This window comes from Calliphora vicina, chromosome 1 (assembly GCF_958450345.1).
Source record: "Calliphora vicina chromosome 1, idCalVici1.1, whole genome shotgun sequence".
NCBI lineage: Eukaryota > Metazoa > Arthropoda > Insecta > Diptera > Calliphoridae > Calliphora > Calliphora vicina.
Genome location: NC_088780.1, coordinates 78,077,199 through 78,096,817, shown reverse-complemented (window position 1 = coordinate 78,096,817; position 19,619 = coordinate 78,077,199). Strand labels below are relative to the sequence as shown.

Below are 19,619 nucleotides of genomic sequence, written 5' to 3'. Positions count from 1 at the left end.
CATTTTAAGCTCAAAAAAAATGGTCGCTCTTATTTTTATTTACGCAAAAACCTTCAGAAAAATTATGACACCAGAAAAACAAATGAAGTGACCTGGTCACAAACGAACTCTAATGGACATACTGGTAAAAAACGAAATATTTTCATTTTGTTCGAGCTCCTCATCTGAGATAAAATCAGTTTCATTTCAAGAGGATTTAAAATTTAAATTGAGTTTTGTTAGGAGTACCACAAGGAAGTGTTCTTGGACCTACCCTCTATTTGATTTACACCTCTGATTTGCCTACGAGCGATGAATTGACTATTTCTACATTTGCTGATGACACCGCAATTATTAGCACGCATGAAAACCCATATATAGCATCTAGTATACTAGATGGCTACTTAAGATGTGTGGAAACATGGTTAAACAAATGGAGAATACGTGTAAATGAGTTAAAAAGCAAACATGTTACGTTCACACTGAGGAGGGGATGTTGTCCACCTGTCACACTTAACAATGTTAATATACCTCAGTCCGATTATGTTACATACCTTGGTATTCACTTAGATAGAAGACTTACTTGGCGCCGTCATATAGAAACCAAGAGACTTCACATGTAGTTAAAAGCATCTAGACTTCACTGGTTAATTAGTGACCAATCAAAGTTAAGCCAAGTCACCCTGTATAAAATCATTTTAAAACCAATTTGGACATATGGAATCCAATTGTGGGGAACGGCCAGTAATTTCAGTATTGAGCTTATACAGAGGGCCCAGTCGAAAATTCTTAGGACCATGACGGGTGCAAAATGGTACATAAGAAATGAAAACATCCACAGGGACTTGGATGTGCCACTAGTGAAGGATGAGTTTAAGAAAGTCCACGATAAATATATACTGAAACTGCAATCACACCCAAATCCGCTTGCTCGGCTCTCGCACAGAGCCAAACCAGATCAAGGCTTCGTAGAGGAGATCTACCACCCCGCTAAGATGAGGTCCATGCATCAAGCAATGCTCTCTTTAGAGAGCAATTAGTTTTAATTTTAGTTAAAAAATTTAATCACTTATTGTTAGGCCTAATGATATAGGCAGATTCAACAAATAAATAAATAAAAAGTTAAAAAAAAAGTTTTGTTAGAGAACTTACAAGAAAAGGTGAAGAATTGATTTTCTAGAGCCCCACTCAAGGAAACCCAAAACTACCATTAACTATATTGTAGAAGAAGTTGAGCTTAACAACTTTGCTGAACATCACTTTGCAATATTTGGGCATGTAGAATGTCAAAATGCATGAAAAAGGCACACAAAAATGACAATTTCCCCTATTTATTTATGAAAACCCCGGGATTTAAAATTAAAAAAAATCCCGGGCTTTTCGGAAATGGGATTCCCCGTTTAGCATCTCTAACCCTAGCATCTCTAACCTTAGCATCTCTAACCCTATCGTGTTTTAAACAGACAGACGAAAATTTTTTGTTATTTAATAAAACATTACTTTTTATTATACCCTGCACCACCATAGTAGGTATACCCACATTAAAGTATACCGATCGACTTAGAATCACTTTCTGAGTCGATTAAACGATGTCCGTCCGTCCGTCTGGTTGGCTGGCTGTCCATGTAAACCTTGTGCTCAGAGTACAGGTCGAAATTTTGAAGATATTTCGATCAAATTTGGTACATATAACTTGTTCGGCACAAGGACCAAGCCTATTGAAAATGGCTGAAATCGGTCCATTATTTCACCTAGCCCCCATACAAATGTCCTTCCGAAATTGGACTTTATCGGTCATAAGTGTTTAATTTATAAATGTATCTCCACAAATTGCGCTCCAAATAAGTTTTATATATACAAAATTCATGTCACCAAATTTTGTTACGATCGGTCCATAATTAGTCATAACTCCCATATAGACCCGGTTCCGAAAATCACTTTAACGTTCATAAATCGCTTAAAAATGTTGGTATACTCACAAAATTCAACATAGTAAACTTTAATATATCACACGACCTAATTTTGTGGTGATCGGTCCATAATTGGTCATAGCCCCCATATAAGGCCCACTTCCGAAAATCACTCAAAAATATAAATTATTGAAATTTTAAAAGAAAAATGTTTTTGCTCTTTTACTTAGTGTAGACCATACTTTCTTACTTGTTTTTAATAAGTATTGACCCTCTAACCGGCCAATTTTATTTCGAGGTCAAATAAAAACAAACAAAAGACAAGTGTATGTTCTTGTTTATTACAATAAGTAAATTGTTTGTCTTTTTACACATATTTACCGTGATAACGGGAAAAATAACTACATACATTTAACATATCCCGCCTAAAGGCAGCATTGCCGTTTTTTTTGTATAACCAACACTCAGGGGATACCCCTATATATTCAGTGCATTGATGTTAGGAAATAAAGTTGTGAGGAGGAAAGAGGGAGTAGTGTTTGTTAACGTTTTACTTGAATTGATAAATATATATTCCGCCGGAAATACGTTGGCAGGTAGTAGATTCCACATACGTATGTGGTCGGTACTCAAATTAATAGCAAATGGGTGCGATCTGTGTGATAGTCGTGTGTTCCGAATGAAAGTGCGCGTATTAGGTATGAGATTACTTATGTCTACTGAACAACACCCGTGATAATATCTGTAAAATAAGGATAATCTGCCCACATTCCGACGATGTTCTAAAGTATCGATAAACCGGGTAACATTTTCATCACCTATAAGACCAACCTCCCTTCTTTGAACCCGGTCGAGCAGCTCCGGCTCATATGTGAGAATTATATTCCATTTTTGGACGAATGAAGCTCGTGTATATACGAAGAAGGTCTGAAGGGGAGAAATATGTCCGACACCGTCTCAAGAAACCCAAGCACCTAAATTTTTCCTTCGCAACATCGAATATATGACGATTCCAACGGACGTCGCACTGTATTCTCGTACCTAGAATCAAAAGGTTATCTGAAATAACAGTTGTGTTACCCATACGAAGAATTGATTCTGGTGAAATCTCAAGACGTTTGTGTCAATAGGCAGCACTGAGTTTTGAGTGAGTTGAAATTAACTCGGTTCAATTCACCCCATCTGGAGATTGTTATAAGGTCACGATTTATCGAGTCGTCCATATTCATTCTTGACAGTTTAATCTCAGAAATAGTGACAGATATTACTGGCATCCGCGAAAGAATAAATCGGATTTGAAGTGATTGTTAGTAAATCGTTCATGAAAATTAAAAAAAGAGAAAGAACAGAACAGAACCCTGGTGAACTCCAGATGTTACCGCCGCCACTGTTTGTTTATTATTTATATATTTTCTTCATTTATTTATTACATTTTGTTTGTCCCATTTCACTCAAAACATATACATATAAGTACATACATGCAGATAATAACTACATACAGACATACATGTTTATGCATTAGTTTACTCTTTTTTTCTTATTGTACAATTGCTTAATAACGGTTCTATCTGGTGATCGTCTACTGCTTTAAAAGGCATTGTAGTCAATTATTAAGGGCTTTTTATTTTGAGTTTGTTAAAGAGACAGTGAAAACAAATTGTTTTAAAGCATCGCTAAATATTATACTTTGTTAAAATTCTAAGTAAAGAAAATAAAGTAAATTTATATTTGTTGCTCTTAAAAGTTGTTTTTTAATTAAATCAAACTCGGAAGCCACAGTTCTTTAAAACAATTTTTCGTGTTTTTAATAAAATTAAAAAATACAAATATTCAAATAAATCGTGTTTCAAATTAGACAAACTAAAATGTCGCAAACCGAATTTAATTGTAATAAATGTGAGTCAAAAGACACGGAGCGCATGGTGCAATGTGACTCCTGTGATAAGTGGTTCCATTTTGAATGCGTTAGAGTAAATAGTGACGTTGCAAATATGAGTTGGAATTGCTCATGTGGAAACTACCAGCCCGTCGTTATTAAAAACAGCGCATCCACCGCCGCTACACAAACGCTACCATCCGTTAATGCCACTGCCGAGTTCACCGCAGGTTTGCGACCACTTTCAGATGTGCCCGGTCCATCGTTATGGGGTAATACTGTGCAACCACCTAATCAACATAATGCTGGCCCTGAAAAAGGTGCATATAAAAAAGCACAAACGCAACCAATGCAACAACAGGGAAACAGCGATAGAAATGTATTTTTTGTCATCACATACACAACTGCAGTTGCAGATGCTGGAGGAAGAAAAAGAGCTACAGAGAAAATATTTGGAGGAGAAATATAGTATCCTTTCTCAAGGTGATGTAAGCCAAACTTCAAATTCTTTTTTAAACATGTCTTATTTCCAGCCAAATGTGTCACAAATTGCAGCAAGACAGGTGATACCAAAGGAGTTGCCAAATTTCGATGGCAATCCTGAAGACTGGCCCCTGTACATCAGTAATTATAAAAATAGCACAGAAATAGCAGGCTACACTGATGTTGAAAACTTAATGCGTTTACAGTCGTGCCTTCGGGGTCGTGCCAAGGAACTGGTAAAAAGCAAATTGCTAATTCCATCTATGGTGAGTGAAATTATACAAACACTTGAAATGTGTTTCGGTCGCCCAGAACATATTCTAGATAGTATGATAGAGAAAGCAACGAAAATCCCTCCACTTAAGGACAGGCTCGACAGCATCATCGAATATGCACTCACCATACGAAATATTTGCTCAACTATGGAGGCATGTAATTTAATGGCTCATTTAAATAATCCACTTCTGGTTAAAACTTTAGTTGATAAATTACCCAACAATCATAAGTTGAGTTGGGCTATGCACATAAAGGATGACATAGTTCCAGTGGTGAAATCATTCAGCGATTGGATATACAATATAGCAGCCGCAGCTAGCCAAGTCGTGTCGCCCATAGGTAGTAAAAAGACCGCATCTGTAAACAATCATTCAGAGCAAGACCACAGCAACAAATTATTTTGTGTTTTTTGTAAAAGTGAGCAGCACAAAATACAGAATTGTGGTGAATTCCAGTCCTTGAATTTAGATGCGAAGTGGAAAGTAGTAAACGAAAATAAATTGTGCCGCCAGTGTTTAAATTCCCATCGGCGTAAGTGTTTCTCAAAAAGGGTGTGTGATATCAGCAACTGTACGGCAAAACATCATCCTTTGTTACATAAATATACAATATCATCTAACCCTGTTGAAGTAGCAACTCAAGGGCGCAGTGGAAGTGTAAATGCACACAACGACCGTAGTCAAGACAAACAGTGTTTCAGAATTCTCCCAATTCGTCTATATTGGAATGGTGGCTCTTTGACGACGTTCGCATTTTTAGATGAAGGTTCATCAGTGACCTTAATAGAGCAAAGCCTTTTCGATAAGTTAGGACTTACCGGCAAACAAGAACCTTTGGAGCTACGTTGGACTGGCGATACAACTCGATCTGAAAACAATTCTGTAAAAATTATCCAGCATCAAAAATGATAGTAGATTCACACTTTACGATGTGCATACAGTAAATAATCTTGGTCTTCCCATACAGTCTATAAATTTTGATGATATAGTCAAGGACAACACATATCTGAAAGGTTTGCCTATACAGTCATATACAAATGCAAAACCGATGGTTCTAATTGGCCTTAACAATTGGAGACTGGCTGTTCCTTTAAAAATTAGAGAAGGCGGACGTACTCAGCCAATTGCAACAAAGACTCGTCTGGGATGGACTCTGCAAGGTAGTGGCGCAGATTTAAATACATTTTCTACACTAAATATACACACATGTGAGTGCGATACTCAATATAGAAATCTACACGATGAAGTGGAGGAATATTTTGGCTTAGATACTCCTCAAGAGAAAAACATTTTGTCGTCGGAGAACAACAGAGCTATGCAAATTCTTGAAACTACCGCCATTAAGAAGAATCAACAGTTTGAAGTCGGTTTACTCTGGAAAGACGAAGTCCCACAATTGCCAGAGAGTTATGAAGTCGCTTGTCATCGCCTAAAGTGTCTCCAAAAGAAATTCAATAAAGATCCACAGTTCAAGCAGACTATGCAATCGGAAATCGATAAACTTATTTCCAAAGGTTATGCACGAAGGGTATCAGAGGCAGAAATGTTTTCTCATGAAGGTCGTACCTGGTATCTTCCAATTTTTGTTGCCCTAAATCCGAATAAACCTGGTAAAGTTCGTCTAGTATGGGATGCAGCAGCAAAGTCGCATAATAAGTCTCTAAACGACTTTTTAATTTGTGGTCCTGATTTACTTACGTCACTTTTTAACATTTTAATTGAGTTTCGTGTGGGACAAGTAGCGATTTGTGGTGATATAGCAGAAATGTTTCATCGTATAAATGTTAAGGACGATGACATGCATGCCCAGCGATTTTTGTGGTTCGAAAATGGCAACATTATTCCACGACCATGTGTTTATGTAATGAAGGCCCTGACCTTTGGTATAAGCTGCGCACCCTGCATCGCTCACTTTGTTGGAAATAGAAACGCAAGTGATTTTAAGAACATGTACCCTCGCGCTGTGAAATCGATACAGTGCTATCATTATATGGACGATTTTATCGATAGTGTGAACACCGAAGAAGAGGCGAAGGAACTGGCGATTCAAGTTCGAATGATTCATGCAGCTGCTGGGTTTCATATGAGAAACTGGGTTACTAATTCCGCGCAAGTAAGACAGCACCTGTCTGATGATGACTCGGCAAATCAGACCTCATTTAAAGCAATAGAAAAAATTCTTGGTATGTATTGGGAATCCAATAATGACGTTTTCCAATATAATTCTAGATTTTCGAGGCTTCGAAGAGATGTGTTCCAGCCGCATGTGGTCCCTACTAAAAGGGAAGTCCTTCAAGTCCTAATGTCGATTTTCGACCCCCTGGGTTTCGTCTCCCATTACACTATTGGTCTCAAAATGCTTCTACAAGATATATGGCGGTCAGGAATAAAATGGGACGATGAATTAAGCGACGATCTTCTTCCGAAATGGTCTTCATGGCTTGGTAATTTGGTCAAAATAACATCAATCGTCATCCAGCGATGTTACTCTAAACTGCTGAAATTGACGGTAAATGTCCAGCTACATACATTTGTAGATGCCGGTGAAAATGCATATGCTGCAATATGCTACTTCAGAATCCAGCATAATGATGACGTCGATATTCGAATTGTTGCAGCCAAGTCAAAAGTCACCCCTTTAAAGCCCATATCTATACCACGTCTAGAGCTTCAAGCTGCTTTAGTTGGAACGAGACTGGCCTTAAAAATTCGTAGCGCAACGCGCCTTAACTGTGAGGAATGTTTCTTTTGGTCTGACTAAAAAACAGTTCTTAAATGGCTTTCAATAGACCCTAAAAACTTCAAGGCATTCGTTATGTATAGAGTTGGCGAAATATTAGAATTTACTAATGTCACGCAATGGAGTTGGGTGCCGTCCAAATTAAACCCTGCGGACTATGCTACCAAAATATGTACATCTGACGACGATATGTGGCTCAATGGTCCAGTATTTTTGAAAGGTGATAAGAATATTTGGCCTAAATGTCCAGACCTAGGAGGCCCCAATAATGAAGAAATACGAAATCATTTATTGATTATTGATAAATTAAGCAGTTTCTCTATTAATATCGAATATTTCTCAAATTGGAAGCGTCTATAATGGCACTCTCGCAATTTCTACTATATATTGAAAAATTAAAGTTTAAAACCCGTGGAAGTAAAATACCAGATGGTATGCGGTTCGAATATATACAAAAGTCGAAAAATATTTTGTTCGAGTATGCCCAAGCCAAAGAATTTTCAGAAGAAATTTGGTGTCTACGAAATAATAAGAAGATACATCCTGGAAGTAAACTTAAACAGCTCAATGTTTTTCTAGATGATCACGAAATCATTCGCGCTTGCGGTAGAGTTGTTTTGTTAAATTGTAACAACGTCATTATTCTGCCACATAGTCATTATATTACGTTTTTGTTGGTCCGAAATTTCCACGAGAATTTTCATCATTGTCTTCACGAAGCAACACTATGTAAAATTAAATCAAAATTTTACATTCCCAAGTTGAGAACCCTTTATAAGAGTGTGCGATCCAACTGTCAACGATGTAAGAACCAGTCAGTTGTACCCCGGCCGCCATTAATGGCATCTTTACCAGCAGCAAGACTTGCCAGCTTCGAACGCCCTTTTACATACGTAGGTATTGACTTTTTTGGACCATTATATGTAGCAGTAGGCACGTACAGTGAAAACTGTTCTTTGCGCAATGTGCCCTGCCTTCAAATTTAACGACGAATCATTGAGAAGAGCTTTGTGCGAAATTGAATTTATAATTAACTCTCGTCCCTTAACTTTTGTGGCTCTAGACTCAGCTGAAGACGACGCACTAACTCCAAACCATTTACTCCTCGGATCCGCAGATGGATACAAACCGTTATGTGAAACTAACTACGATCTACGACAACGATGGCATCAAACTCAGAAATTTTCAAATAACTTTTGGAGAAGGTGGGTTCGTGAATATGGTCCTAACTTAGTCCGGCGCAACAAGTGGTTCAAAAAAGTTAAGCCACCATCCGTTGGAGATATAGTTATAATAGTGGACGATACGCTTCCTCGAAACAACTGGCCCAAGGGAGTAATAACTGAAACAACAACCGCAAAAGATGGTCAAGTTCGTCGTGTTAAAGTCAGAACCAGTTCCAGTATATTTGAGAGGCCCGTAACGAAAATAGCTGTATTAGATGTCGGTAATACTCAGGATGGCAAGCTCATCGATTCCTAATTCGCTTACAAGGGGGGGAATGTTACTGCCGCCACTGTTTGTTTATTATTTATATATTTTCTTCTTTTATTTATTACATTTTGTTTGTCCCATTTCACTCAAAACATATACATATAAGTACATACATGCAGTTAATAACTACATACAGACATACATGTTTATGCATTTGTTTACTCTTTTTTTCTTATTGTACAATTGCTTAATAACGGTTCTATCTGGTGATCGTCTACTGCTTTAAAAGGCATTGTAGTCAATTATTAAGGGCTTTTTATTTTGAGTTTGTTAAAGAGACAGTGAAAACAAATTGTTTTAAAGCATCGCTAAATATTATACTTTGTTAAAATTCTAAGTAAAGAAAATAAAGTAAATTTATATTTGTTGCTCTTAAAAGTTGTTTTTTAATTAAATCAAACTCGGAAGCCACACCAGAGTTCAATATGAAGTTCTCGGAGCAAATACCATCTATTACTACCCTTATAGTACGACAACGAAGGAAACTAGAAATAAAACGAGAAAATTCTACCTCGACACCGAACGAGGTCAATTTCGAAACTAGTCCATCATGCCACACTCGGAATGCCTTCGAAATGTCGAGTGTGTATACTTTACTCTTCCCATGCGGTGTATTGATTGACACCACTTGAATTTTAAATTCGTATAGCATTTCCTATATTTTTAACCGATTTTGTTTCTATAACATTAATATTTAGCAAATTATCTCAAAACCGAAATAAAACCGATCGGTTTTCAATTTTTTAAAACCGAAACCGCGGTTTTGAAATTCTTCGGTTTTTTTGGAAACTCTAGATAATATGGATGTTCCTGTGCCCATTTAACTACTACCTTAGCAGCCACAGCGAACTAGTTTGTTGTAAAAGTAGTAATATAGCTAGTGTAAGGTTTCCACTTGTAACTTTTCAACCTACTGGGTACTTAAAAAAAAGAATCATACCAAACAAAAATATGTTAAACAAGTGCACACACAAATACAACAACAACAACAAAATAAATACAACAAATACAACATAGCTTCAAAATAATTAAAAGACAAATCAACATCAAAAATCAATGAAAGTAAACCGCAAAAATCCACAAACAACCATAGCAAAACAATAAACCAACAACAAAAACCTCCTCTCAGAGAGCAGTGTTAACACAACATCAATAGTGTTGGCACTACCAGCCTTACTCTGTCGCAATGTCCAGATCAGGGCTTTTTTGGCCTTTCGTCAAAAAAGTGTAACTATTTACCCTTGCTAATTTATCCGCTTTTCATTACATCCTTTACTTTTGTATGATATTGGTACAATTGTATTAATTGTTGTTTGACTGTTTGGTGACACCGGTCACTTATTTGAATTTTCTGTATATTGCAATGACGGTGGCTAAGAGTGAAGTTATGTACCAGTACCAGCGATCATTATGTACTTATGTTGTAGAATTTAACTGTATCTGGGTTAAGTTCCAAATCACTGTTTACACTTCGGGTTTCTTTATAGAAGGGATACTACTAAATCTAGCTTCGATGTACTTTCCGATTCCATATCGAAGATTCTTTAGAGTTGTCCTAACAGTGAAATGCTGTTGCTGTTGATTTTAATGTTCTCAACTCTTGGCTTCATCATTCAAGTCATACAACTACAATTCGCGGCGCACATTACTGAATGAACCAACGCATATTTCATGCGTTGATGGGCACCAACATAAGACATTCGACCTTTTCCGTCTCATGCCGAAGCTGATTCGCTGCGCAAAAGGTCGTTATCTTCGTGTGCCGAAGTGCTGAGGCGTGAAAAATATCTACACGAGCAGCGCCTCTGAGCCAAAGTTTTTACTGGAAAAAAGGAATTTAAGTTTTTTAGTTTATTCATTAAGCTAAAACGTTTTTGAGTAACGCGAATATACATATATTGAGCAACCTCCGGTTACTACCACTGTATTCAGCGTACTCGAATTAGGTAAACCCGCGGGGTGCCCCGCTTGACAGTTTTTTCAATTAACACAGGGTAATTATCGCATAGCCCAATATAAATATGTTCAGCATTTTCAAAAGTTATGGAGAGTATGTTTAACTACAACCTTGTTAAATATTTAGAGTCCAACAATTTTCTCAGCGACCAGCAGTATGGCTTTCTACGGGAAACTTTCTAGCCTTCCTATCGGAAGAATGGTGTAGTTCCATTCACCGTTTTGGCGAAAGTAAAGTGGCGGATCTAGATATTATAAGATGTTCGATAGAGTATGACATGGTGCGCGTTTATCAAAACTTATTGTCCGTCCTTTCTCGTACTCTATTTCTTATCATTCTAAACGACCTTCTACGTCAAACTTCCAACCCTATCTATTCTTTTGCATATGACAGCAACATTTGTCATTCATATTCATTCAATTATAGACCAAACCTCTCGGAGATTGGGGCAATGAAGCAAAACATGAATGATACGCTTAACCAAGATCTGGTGACAATCTCTGAATGGGGCTCAATTAATGAGTGCCAATTAATGCATGCAAGACTCAATGTTGTATGTCAACACATAAACGCACAACAGATTATGTTGCTCCATATGTTTTTATGGGTGGTGTAAATATTAAAGAATCAGAAGATCTTGATGTTCTTGGTATGAGTATTCAGTGCGAAGTCCACTGGACAAAACACATTTTTCAAGTGTCAAAAGAAACATTCAAGTGCCTTGGTTTTCTAAAACGGTGTAGGAAATACTTCACTCCATCTGATATACTTACTATTTACACCACTTATATCGAAGTCTATTTTGGAGTTACTCAACCGCGTACAGGAGAGGTCGAAGGAGGTTATCAGTGACAGTAGGGTATCCAGCTCTATTAACTCACTGGAATATCGCACAGTGATATAGAAAAATAGAGGGAAATAAATCTGTAACATATACATTTGTTTTTAGGAGGTAAAACTTTTGAAAATTTAATTTTCAAATGCGAACATCTCCTAAATATGGAGATTATGCATAACGTTAAGTTTTCCCTAATTAATTTACCATGTAAAAAACATAAGGTGGGCATGTTATATATCAGTGGATAGGGGATTTTTTTTATATTTTTCAAAAATGTGTATAACTTTGGACAATTAAAAAATTCATGGAATACTTTTTGAAAAATATGACAAAAAAAGTTTTTTATTCAGTTTTTTTCGAAATTTTTCAAATTGAAATTAAATTTTTATTTATGAATATTTTTTAATGAAATTTTACAGTTAAAATAAATACAAATTTTGTAACCTCGCAATTCCCAAAAAAGTAAAATTAATAAAATTAGCTTTCAAAAAGAAAAAAGTAGGTTTTTCCCAAAAAATTTGCCTTTTTAAATTTTTTTTAAATTCAAATGCATATAATTTAGGACTCAGTCATAATTTTTAAAAAATAATATTTTTTTACTTGACACATACATTTGTTGTTAGTCCAATAAAAATGTATTTTCAAATGCGAATATCTCCTAAGCTATAAGAGATAATTGATAGTTATTATACCCGTCACTATGAGTGGCAAGGGTATATATAAGTTTGTCATTCCGTTTGTAATTTCCACATTTTTCATTTGCGACCCCATAAAGTATATATATTCTGGATCGTTATAGATAGCGGAATCGATATAGCCATGTACGTCTGTCCGTCTGTGTGTTGAAATCAACTTTCCGAAGCCCCCAAATAACATACATACATGATTCATATATCAATATCTCCAGAATTCTTCCGGCTCGGTTCCTATTTAAAATCGAGAAAATCGGTCAACAAAGGGCTGAGATATAAGGAAAAAACCAGGACAACCTCGATTTTTTATCTATTTTTGACCTATATCTGGATTACTAAGTCTTTAATATAGACAATATGTTTTTCATAAACTAATTATATTTCAAGCCTTTTGAAATGATATCAAATGATATGATATGTGAGAACGAATAATTATTTTAAAAGATATTTACGATTTTTGTGATTTAGGGATGTACATGAGTTCACAATATTGGTTTAATTACACAGGGGAAAAGAAATTTTGGTGACGGAAATTTGAACTACGTTTTGTACGAGTTGATGAACCCTCAGTACAATGTTAAACATGTTTTTTTTTCTAGTCAGTTCGCGTTGTCGAAATATCGCGGTTTTTATATTCACATTACATACCCTATTTTTTGGCATTTTTCTTATAAATTTTGGGTAATGCATCTCAGAATATGAAATTTTTTTTAGCATTAAACTGGTCTACGTAAACATATGTTTCTTTTAAGTATAATAATTCTGGTTTATGTTTTGGAATATTTGTCTGATATTTCAAGAATGTTGAAATTTGACTCTTTTAGCTTTATTCTAACTAAAATGTTATATTCCGATAACGATAAAAAAAATAAAAATTTAACACTTCACATTCAAGTGAACATAGTTTTTAATTAAAATGAAAAATTAATTAAAAATGTAATGAAATACCCCGAAATTTTACATCCTAAAAAACATTTTTATTATAAATTAATTCTTTAGGTAATTTAAATCTAACTGCAGCAATAGAAATTTGAGTTTTTTATTTACGTGATATACAAAAGTTAAAAACATGACGTTTCCAATAAATTTTTTTTGGTTATTTTTTTAGCATTTTGGTTATTTTTTTAAACAAACTTGGTTAAAAATATTTTGAGGTTGTGGCAACACTGGCTGTGTGTTTTGTATAATCACTAGAGCACTAGCAATACAAAATACACAAACAACTTTGTCTTATTATTTTTTTTGTCGTTCTTCACTGAATACACGCATGTTGAAAGCAACAACACTTTCGTATGCTTTGCTGGTAAACATTGACGACTGCGATCATCCATGTAGATTTTGTTTTTGTTTATCGTATAATATTTTAAAAATGTGTGTGTTGAAAGTGAGTTTTTTTTCTTTTTTCTTTGTATGAATTGGTTTTAGCAACAACAAATATTGAATAAAAAGTAGCTTTTCTTTAAATGTATTGGTGTTTACTCTTCCATAAGGAACTTCTGGGTACCCTTGGTCTAAACAATTCGCCTTGACTCCCATATTGTTATTCTATTTTGTTTAGCCGTTTAACCATGAAAGTAAATAACAAACATTTCAGAAAAAGCTTTTTGTTCGATTGTTGTGATTAATTCTTTTAATACCTTTAACCATAAGTGGCAAGGCTATATACATACATATATGTAAGTTTGTCATTCCGTTTGCAATTTCTATAAAATTTTATGAAATTTCAACAGATTATGTAGACGATTCTATATTGGATTTGCAGTTACGGTTCCATATGTGTTCTCCTATTTTAAGATTTTCTTTTCTTTAAATCTTATATACAGGGATGGAAAATTATATTTTTGTTCCATATTAAAATAGTATTAAAAAATTACTTTCTTCATCACCAGAGTACTTAAAATTATATTTTCATATTACAGTAGCTTTGTAAATAGTCGTCTGTTATCACAAAATTGTCTATACAAAGTGCTGTTGAATACGAGATTTTCTATAGAAAATGCTGTTTAATAGAAATGATTTTTAAAGAAAATGCAGTTTTTCATACGATTTTCTATAGAAAATACTGTTATACACAACATGTCCAAAAAATGTAGTTATAGACAAGATTTTCTACAGAAAAATATTTTATTTCCTATAGAAAAATGTTACACTCAAGATTTTCAACAGAAAATATAGTTATACCTGCTTAAGATTTTCTACAGAAAATATTGTTATACACAAGATTTTCTACAGGAAATATTGTTATACACAAGATTTTCTACAGAAAATATTGTTATACACAAGATTTTCTATAGAAAATATTGTTATACACAAGATTTTCTATAGAAAATATTGTTATACACAAGATTTTCTACAGAAAATATTGTTATACACAAGATTTTCTATAGAGAATATTGTTATACCCAAGATTTTCTATATAAAATATTGTTATACCCAAGATTTTCTATATAAAATATTGTTATACACAAGATTTTCTATAGAAAATATTGTTATACACAAGATTTTCTATAGAAAATATTGTTATACACAAGATTTTCTATAGAAAATATTGTTATACACAAGATTTTCTATAGAAAATATTGTTATACACAAGATTTTCTATAGAAAATATTGTTATACACAAGATTTTCTATAGAAAATATTGTTATACACAAGATTTTCTATAGAAAATATTGTTATACACAAGATTTTCTATAGAAAATATTGTTATACACAAGATTTTCTATAGAAAATATTGTTATACACAAGATTTTCTATAGAAAATATTGTTATACACAAGATTTTCTATAGAAAATATTGTTATACAAAAGATTTTCTATAGAAAATATTGTTATACACAAGATTTTCTATAGAAAATATTGTTATACACAAGATTTTCTATAGAAAATATTGTTATACACAAGATTTTCTATAGAAAATATTGTTATACACAAGATTTTCTATAGAAAATATTGTTATACACAAGATTTTCTATAGAAAATATTGTTATACACAAGATTTTCTATAGAAAATATTGTTATACACAAGATTTTCTATAGAAAATATTGTTATACACAAGATTTTCTATAGAAAATATTGTTATACACAAGATTTTCTATAGAAAATATTGTTATACACAAGATTTTCTATAGAAAATATTGTTATACACAAGATTTTCTATAGAAAATATTGTTATACACAAGATTTTCTATAGAAAATATTGTTATACACAAGATTTTCTATAGAAAATATTGTTATACACAAGATTTTCTATAGAAAATATTGTTATACACAAGATTTTCTATAGAAAATATTGTTATACACAAGATTTTCTATAGAAAATATTGTTATACACAAGATTTTCTATAGAAAATATTGTTATACACAAGATTTTCTATAGAAAATATTGTTATACACAAGATTTTCTATAGAAAATATTGTTATACACAAGATTTTCTATAGAAAATATTGTTATACACAAGATTTTCTATAGAAAATATTGTTATACACAAGATTTTCTATAGAAAATATTGTTATACACAAGATTTTCTATAGAAAATATTGTTAGACACAAGATTTTCTATAGAAAATATTGTTATACACAAGATTTTCTATAGAAAATATTGTTATACACAAGATTTTCTATAGAAAATATTGTTATACACAAGATTTTCTATAGAAAATGTTGTTATACACAAGATTTTCTATAGAAAATATTGTTATACACAGGATTTTCTACAGAAAATATTGTTATACACAAGATTTTCTACAGAAAATATTGTTATACACAAGATTTTCTACAGAAAATATTGTTATACACAAGATTTTCTACAGAAAATATTGTTATACACAAGATTTTCTACAGAAAATATTGTTATACACAAGATTTTCTACAGAAAATATTGTTATACACAAGATTTTCTACAGAAAAATATTTTATTTCCTATAGAAAAATGTTACACTCAATATTTTCAACAGAAAATATAGTTATACCTACTTAAGATTTTCTACAGAAAATATTGTAATACACAAGCTTTTCTACAGAAAATATTGTTATACACAAGATTTTCTATAGAGAATATTGTTATACACAAGATTTTCTATAGAAAATATTGTTATACACAAGATTTTCTACAGATAATATTGTTATACACAAGATTTTCTACAGAAAATATTGTTATACACAAGATTTTCTACATAAAATATTGTTATACTCAAGATATTCTACAGAAAATATTGTTATACTCAAGATTTTCTACAGAAAATATTGTTATACGCAAGATGTCCTATTTTACAGAAAATATTGTTATACTCAAGATGTCCTATTCTACAGAAAATATAGTTATAGACAAGATTTTCTATAGAAAATTATTTTATTTCCTAGAGAAAAATGTTACACTCAAGATTTTCAACAGAAAATATAGTTATACACAAGATTTTCTATAGAAAATATTGTTATACACATCATGTCCTATTCCAGAGAAGTTATAGACAAGATTTTCTAAAGAAAATTATTATACCCTTCACCATGAGTGGCAGGGTAGAAAATACAAACGGAATGATAAACTTATATATACCCTATATAAGTTTATCATTCCGTTTGTATTTTCTACATTTTTCATTTGCGACCCCACAAAGTATATAGTATATTCTGGATCGTTATAGATAGCGGAGTCGATATAGCCATGTCCGTCTGTGGGTTGAAATCGACTTTCCGAAGAAATCGGTCCACAAATGGCTGAGATATATTTTTGACCTATGTCTGTATTACTAAGTCATTAATATAGACAATATGGATATCTAACGATAGATATTTCAAAGACCTTTGCAACGACGTATATAAGACCATAATAAGTTGGACCTACAATGGGTTAAAATCGGAAAAATATTTTTTAACCCGAATTGGTTTTTTCACTATGTTTAAAAAAAAAATAAAAAACTATTTCGAAAAACAAAATTCCAAAAAATTGGAAAAATAAAATTTAATTTTATTTCAAATTTGTATTTTAAAGTATAATTTGGTGAAGGGTATTTAAGATTCGGCACAGCCGAATATAGCTCTCTTACTTGTTTTTTGTAGTCTGGTAGGCCCACGAGTTCGAAATTCAAAACTTAAAATCGACAACACTTCTTCATAGCGCATATGAAATTTCAAATTAAGGATATTTTTAGTTTTCAGAATATTTCATATGTATATCCTCTGTGTTGTGTAGTCATCTTGATGTGATGATCTGTGTTGGTCATGTTGGAGGGGTCAGATTAACTTGAGTTGGCTGTATCTGGTAGGGTCTACCATTCCAGAAGGGCACGCGGTGAGCATGATACTAAGAACTACCCTCCCCCTCTATCTGATAGCGTCTGTTCTCCTTTGGGGCGGCTATCAGATTGTTCCACCAAACCATGTTCCCCTCACTGAGAGGGGTGGCTTTGTTGGTTATTGTCCGGCTGGTCCGAAAGGGCTCTGTCTGCGGCTGGTGGTCTGCGTCTGTTATCCTCAGTGGGGCGGCAGTTAATCAACACCTGGCAGCAGGTATAAAATGCAACCTTTATTTGTCCTTAGGGACTCCATGGAAGGTAAAAAATCATGCCCCATGTACCCGGCCAGGAGGTCAGTCTGGTACACCCAGACTGAATGTAAGAAACACAAAGCAATTGGTGGTAGTGTCATAAGCGGCGAGGTACCCCTGGATTTCTCTCCAAGTACGTCCAAAGCTGCTAAAGCCCTAACCGTCAAGGCGGTTAAAACCCATGTCTTGGGTGCCTCTCGGAGGGGGGAAAGCGACTAAGTCACTCCACTCAGTCGCCTCCTATATGCTAACTGTGCGATCAGGGTCTGTGATGGAATCCTCCTGCCCTGAAGCCGCACCAGGCGTTCCGCCATTTGCTTCATTGAGGCTGTCGGCTCTAAAAAAGCCGAGGACCTTACAAAGGAACAACAGGCTTCACTCTCATGGGCGAAAGCTCACATTGCTGGTCTCAAGACCGCCCCTCCTTCTGCTGAGTCATCAGCGGTGATTAAACGGCAACGTTCAGAGGAGGAAGCGACAACTAAGAGTCAGCAACCGGGTACGAAAAGGCCTAAAGTTGCACAACGATCTCTAGCTAAGTCCTTTAGCGAGATTGTCAAAGACAATTCCAGCTGAGCCATCTAGCCCGTAGGAGATCTTTGAGATCCTCCAGTGCTGTAACCCACAGCTTCCAACTGATGATTGGAAAGTTGTCAAGGTTATTGACGCTGAGGGATCTTCCAGAAAGGCGATAGTCGTCCTGAACAAGGACTCCTTGGGGTCGCTAAGGAAGACACAAGGGAAGGTGAACTATGGTTTTGGTGCAATCATCCTGCGTGACTACCGTAGCGACAAGGACGAGGATCGACACTGAAGATGCCAAATCTGTCTCCGAACTGGTTGGCTCCTTCTTTGAACGGATGGAAGAGGCGGTGGACGAGGACGCCCTCCTGAATTCTGAGCAGGAGGACGCCGACGTTACCGTTGTATAAATTGAGCATGATGAAAGTGACGCAAATAAACCTTCACCATTCTAAGGCAGCATCTGCTGCACTGCTCAGGATCGTATCTGTGGACAATGTTTGAAGGGCTATAAACTCTACTACTCTAAAGGCGCAGGTAAAATTATATCCTGTATACTGGCTAAAAGCTCTTTGAATATCTTCATTCTGTCTGATTACAGCAATGAAGTTACAGTAGCAGTCTCAAGGGAAACCTATGAGGGCAGTTTGTTATGGCTGATTTCCAGCTGCTGTCCGTATTGCTGTTAATAAGGCGAATGAGTTCAGGATACCTTTGCTCATCTGTGCTGACGGTAACTCGCACCACATTATATGGGGTAGCAGCGACAGCAATACAAGAGGTGAGAGTCTTTTCAGTTTCATTCTTAATAGTAGTTCGGAAATAGTAAATAGAGGTTCATAACCTACCTTCATTGTTTCAAACAGAAGTGAGGCGCTAGACTTAACACTCGTGAGTGCTGAGCACCACAGCATGATTACTAATTGGGCTGTCGCTAGCGACATATTAGTATAACTTATATGAGTGTTAATAACATTCTAAATAGGAGGAAGACCAATTGGGAGTTGCAATGACACGTACTCTCTCGATCTTTACCAAACCCGCCCTCTATTGAGAGTAGGGAGGATATTGAGGTAGCAGTTGAGACACTTACAGAAGCGTTCCAATCGGCTACTACTATGGCCTGTAGGCCGATCACCCGCAGAGGTAGGATTAAACCTCCATGGTGGAATCCGGAAATAGCACACGCCGGAAGGACGTATAGTAAACTGTTTAACGATGCAAAGAGGTTGGGTAACTGGCCGGCATACAAGTCCTCATTGAATCACTTCAAGAACCTTACGAGGAATGCGAAAACAAAAGGCTGG

At 34.8% G+C, this 19,619-nt stretch overlaps 1 protein-coding gene across 1 annotated transcript; it reads left to right on the top strand.

The window, feature by feature from the left end:
• Positions 1-3,754: 3,754 nt before the first annotated feature.
• LOC135950842 (uncharacterized) lies at positions 3,755-6,803 on the top strand. The gene is made up of 4 exons (XM_065500370.1): positions 3,755-4,144; positions 4,299-5,405; positions 5,491-6,636; positions 6,753-6,803. Exons 1-4 carry the CDS (start codon positions 3,755-3,757, stop codon positions 6,801-6,803), a joined length of 2,694 nt encoding a protein of 897 aa, XP_065356442.1.
• The last annotated feature ends 12,816 nt before the right edge of the window (positions 6,804-19,619 follow it).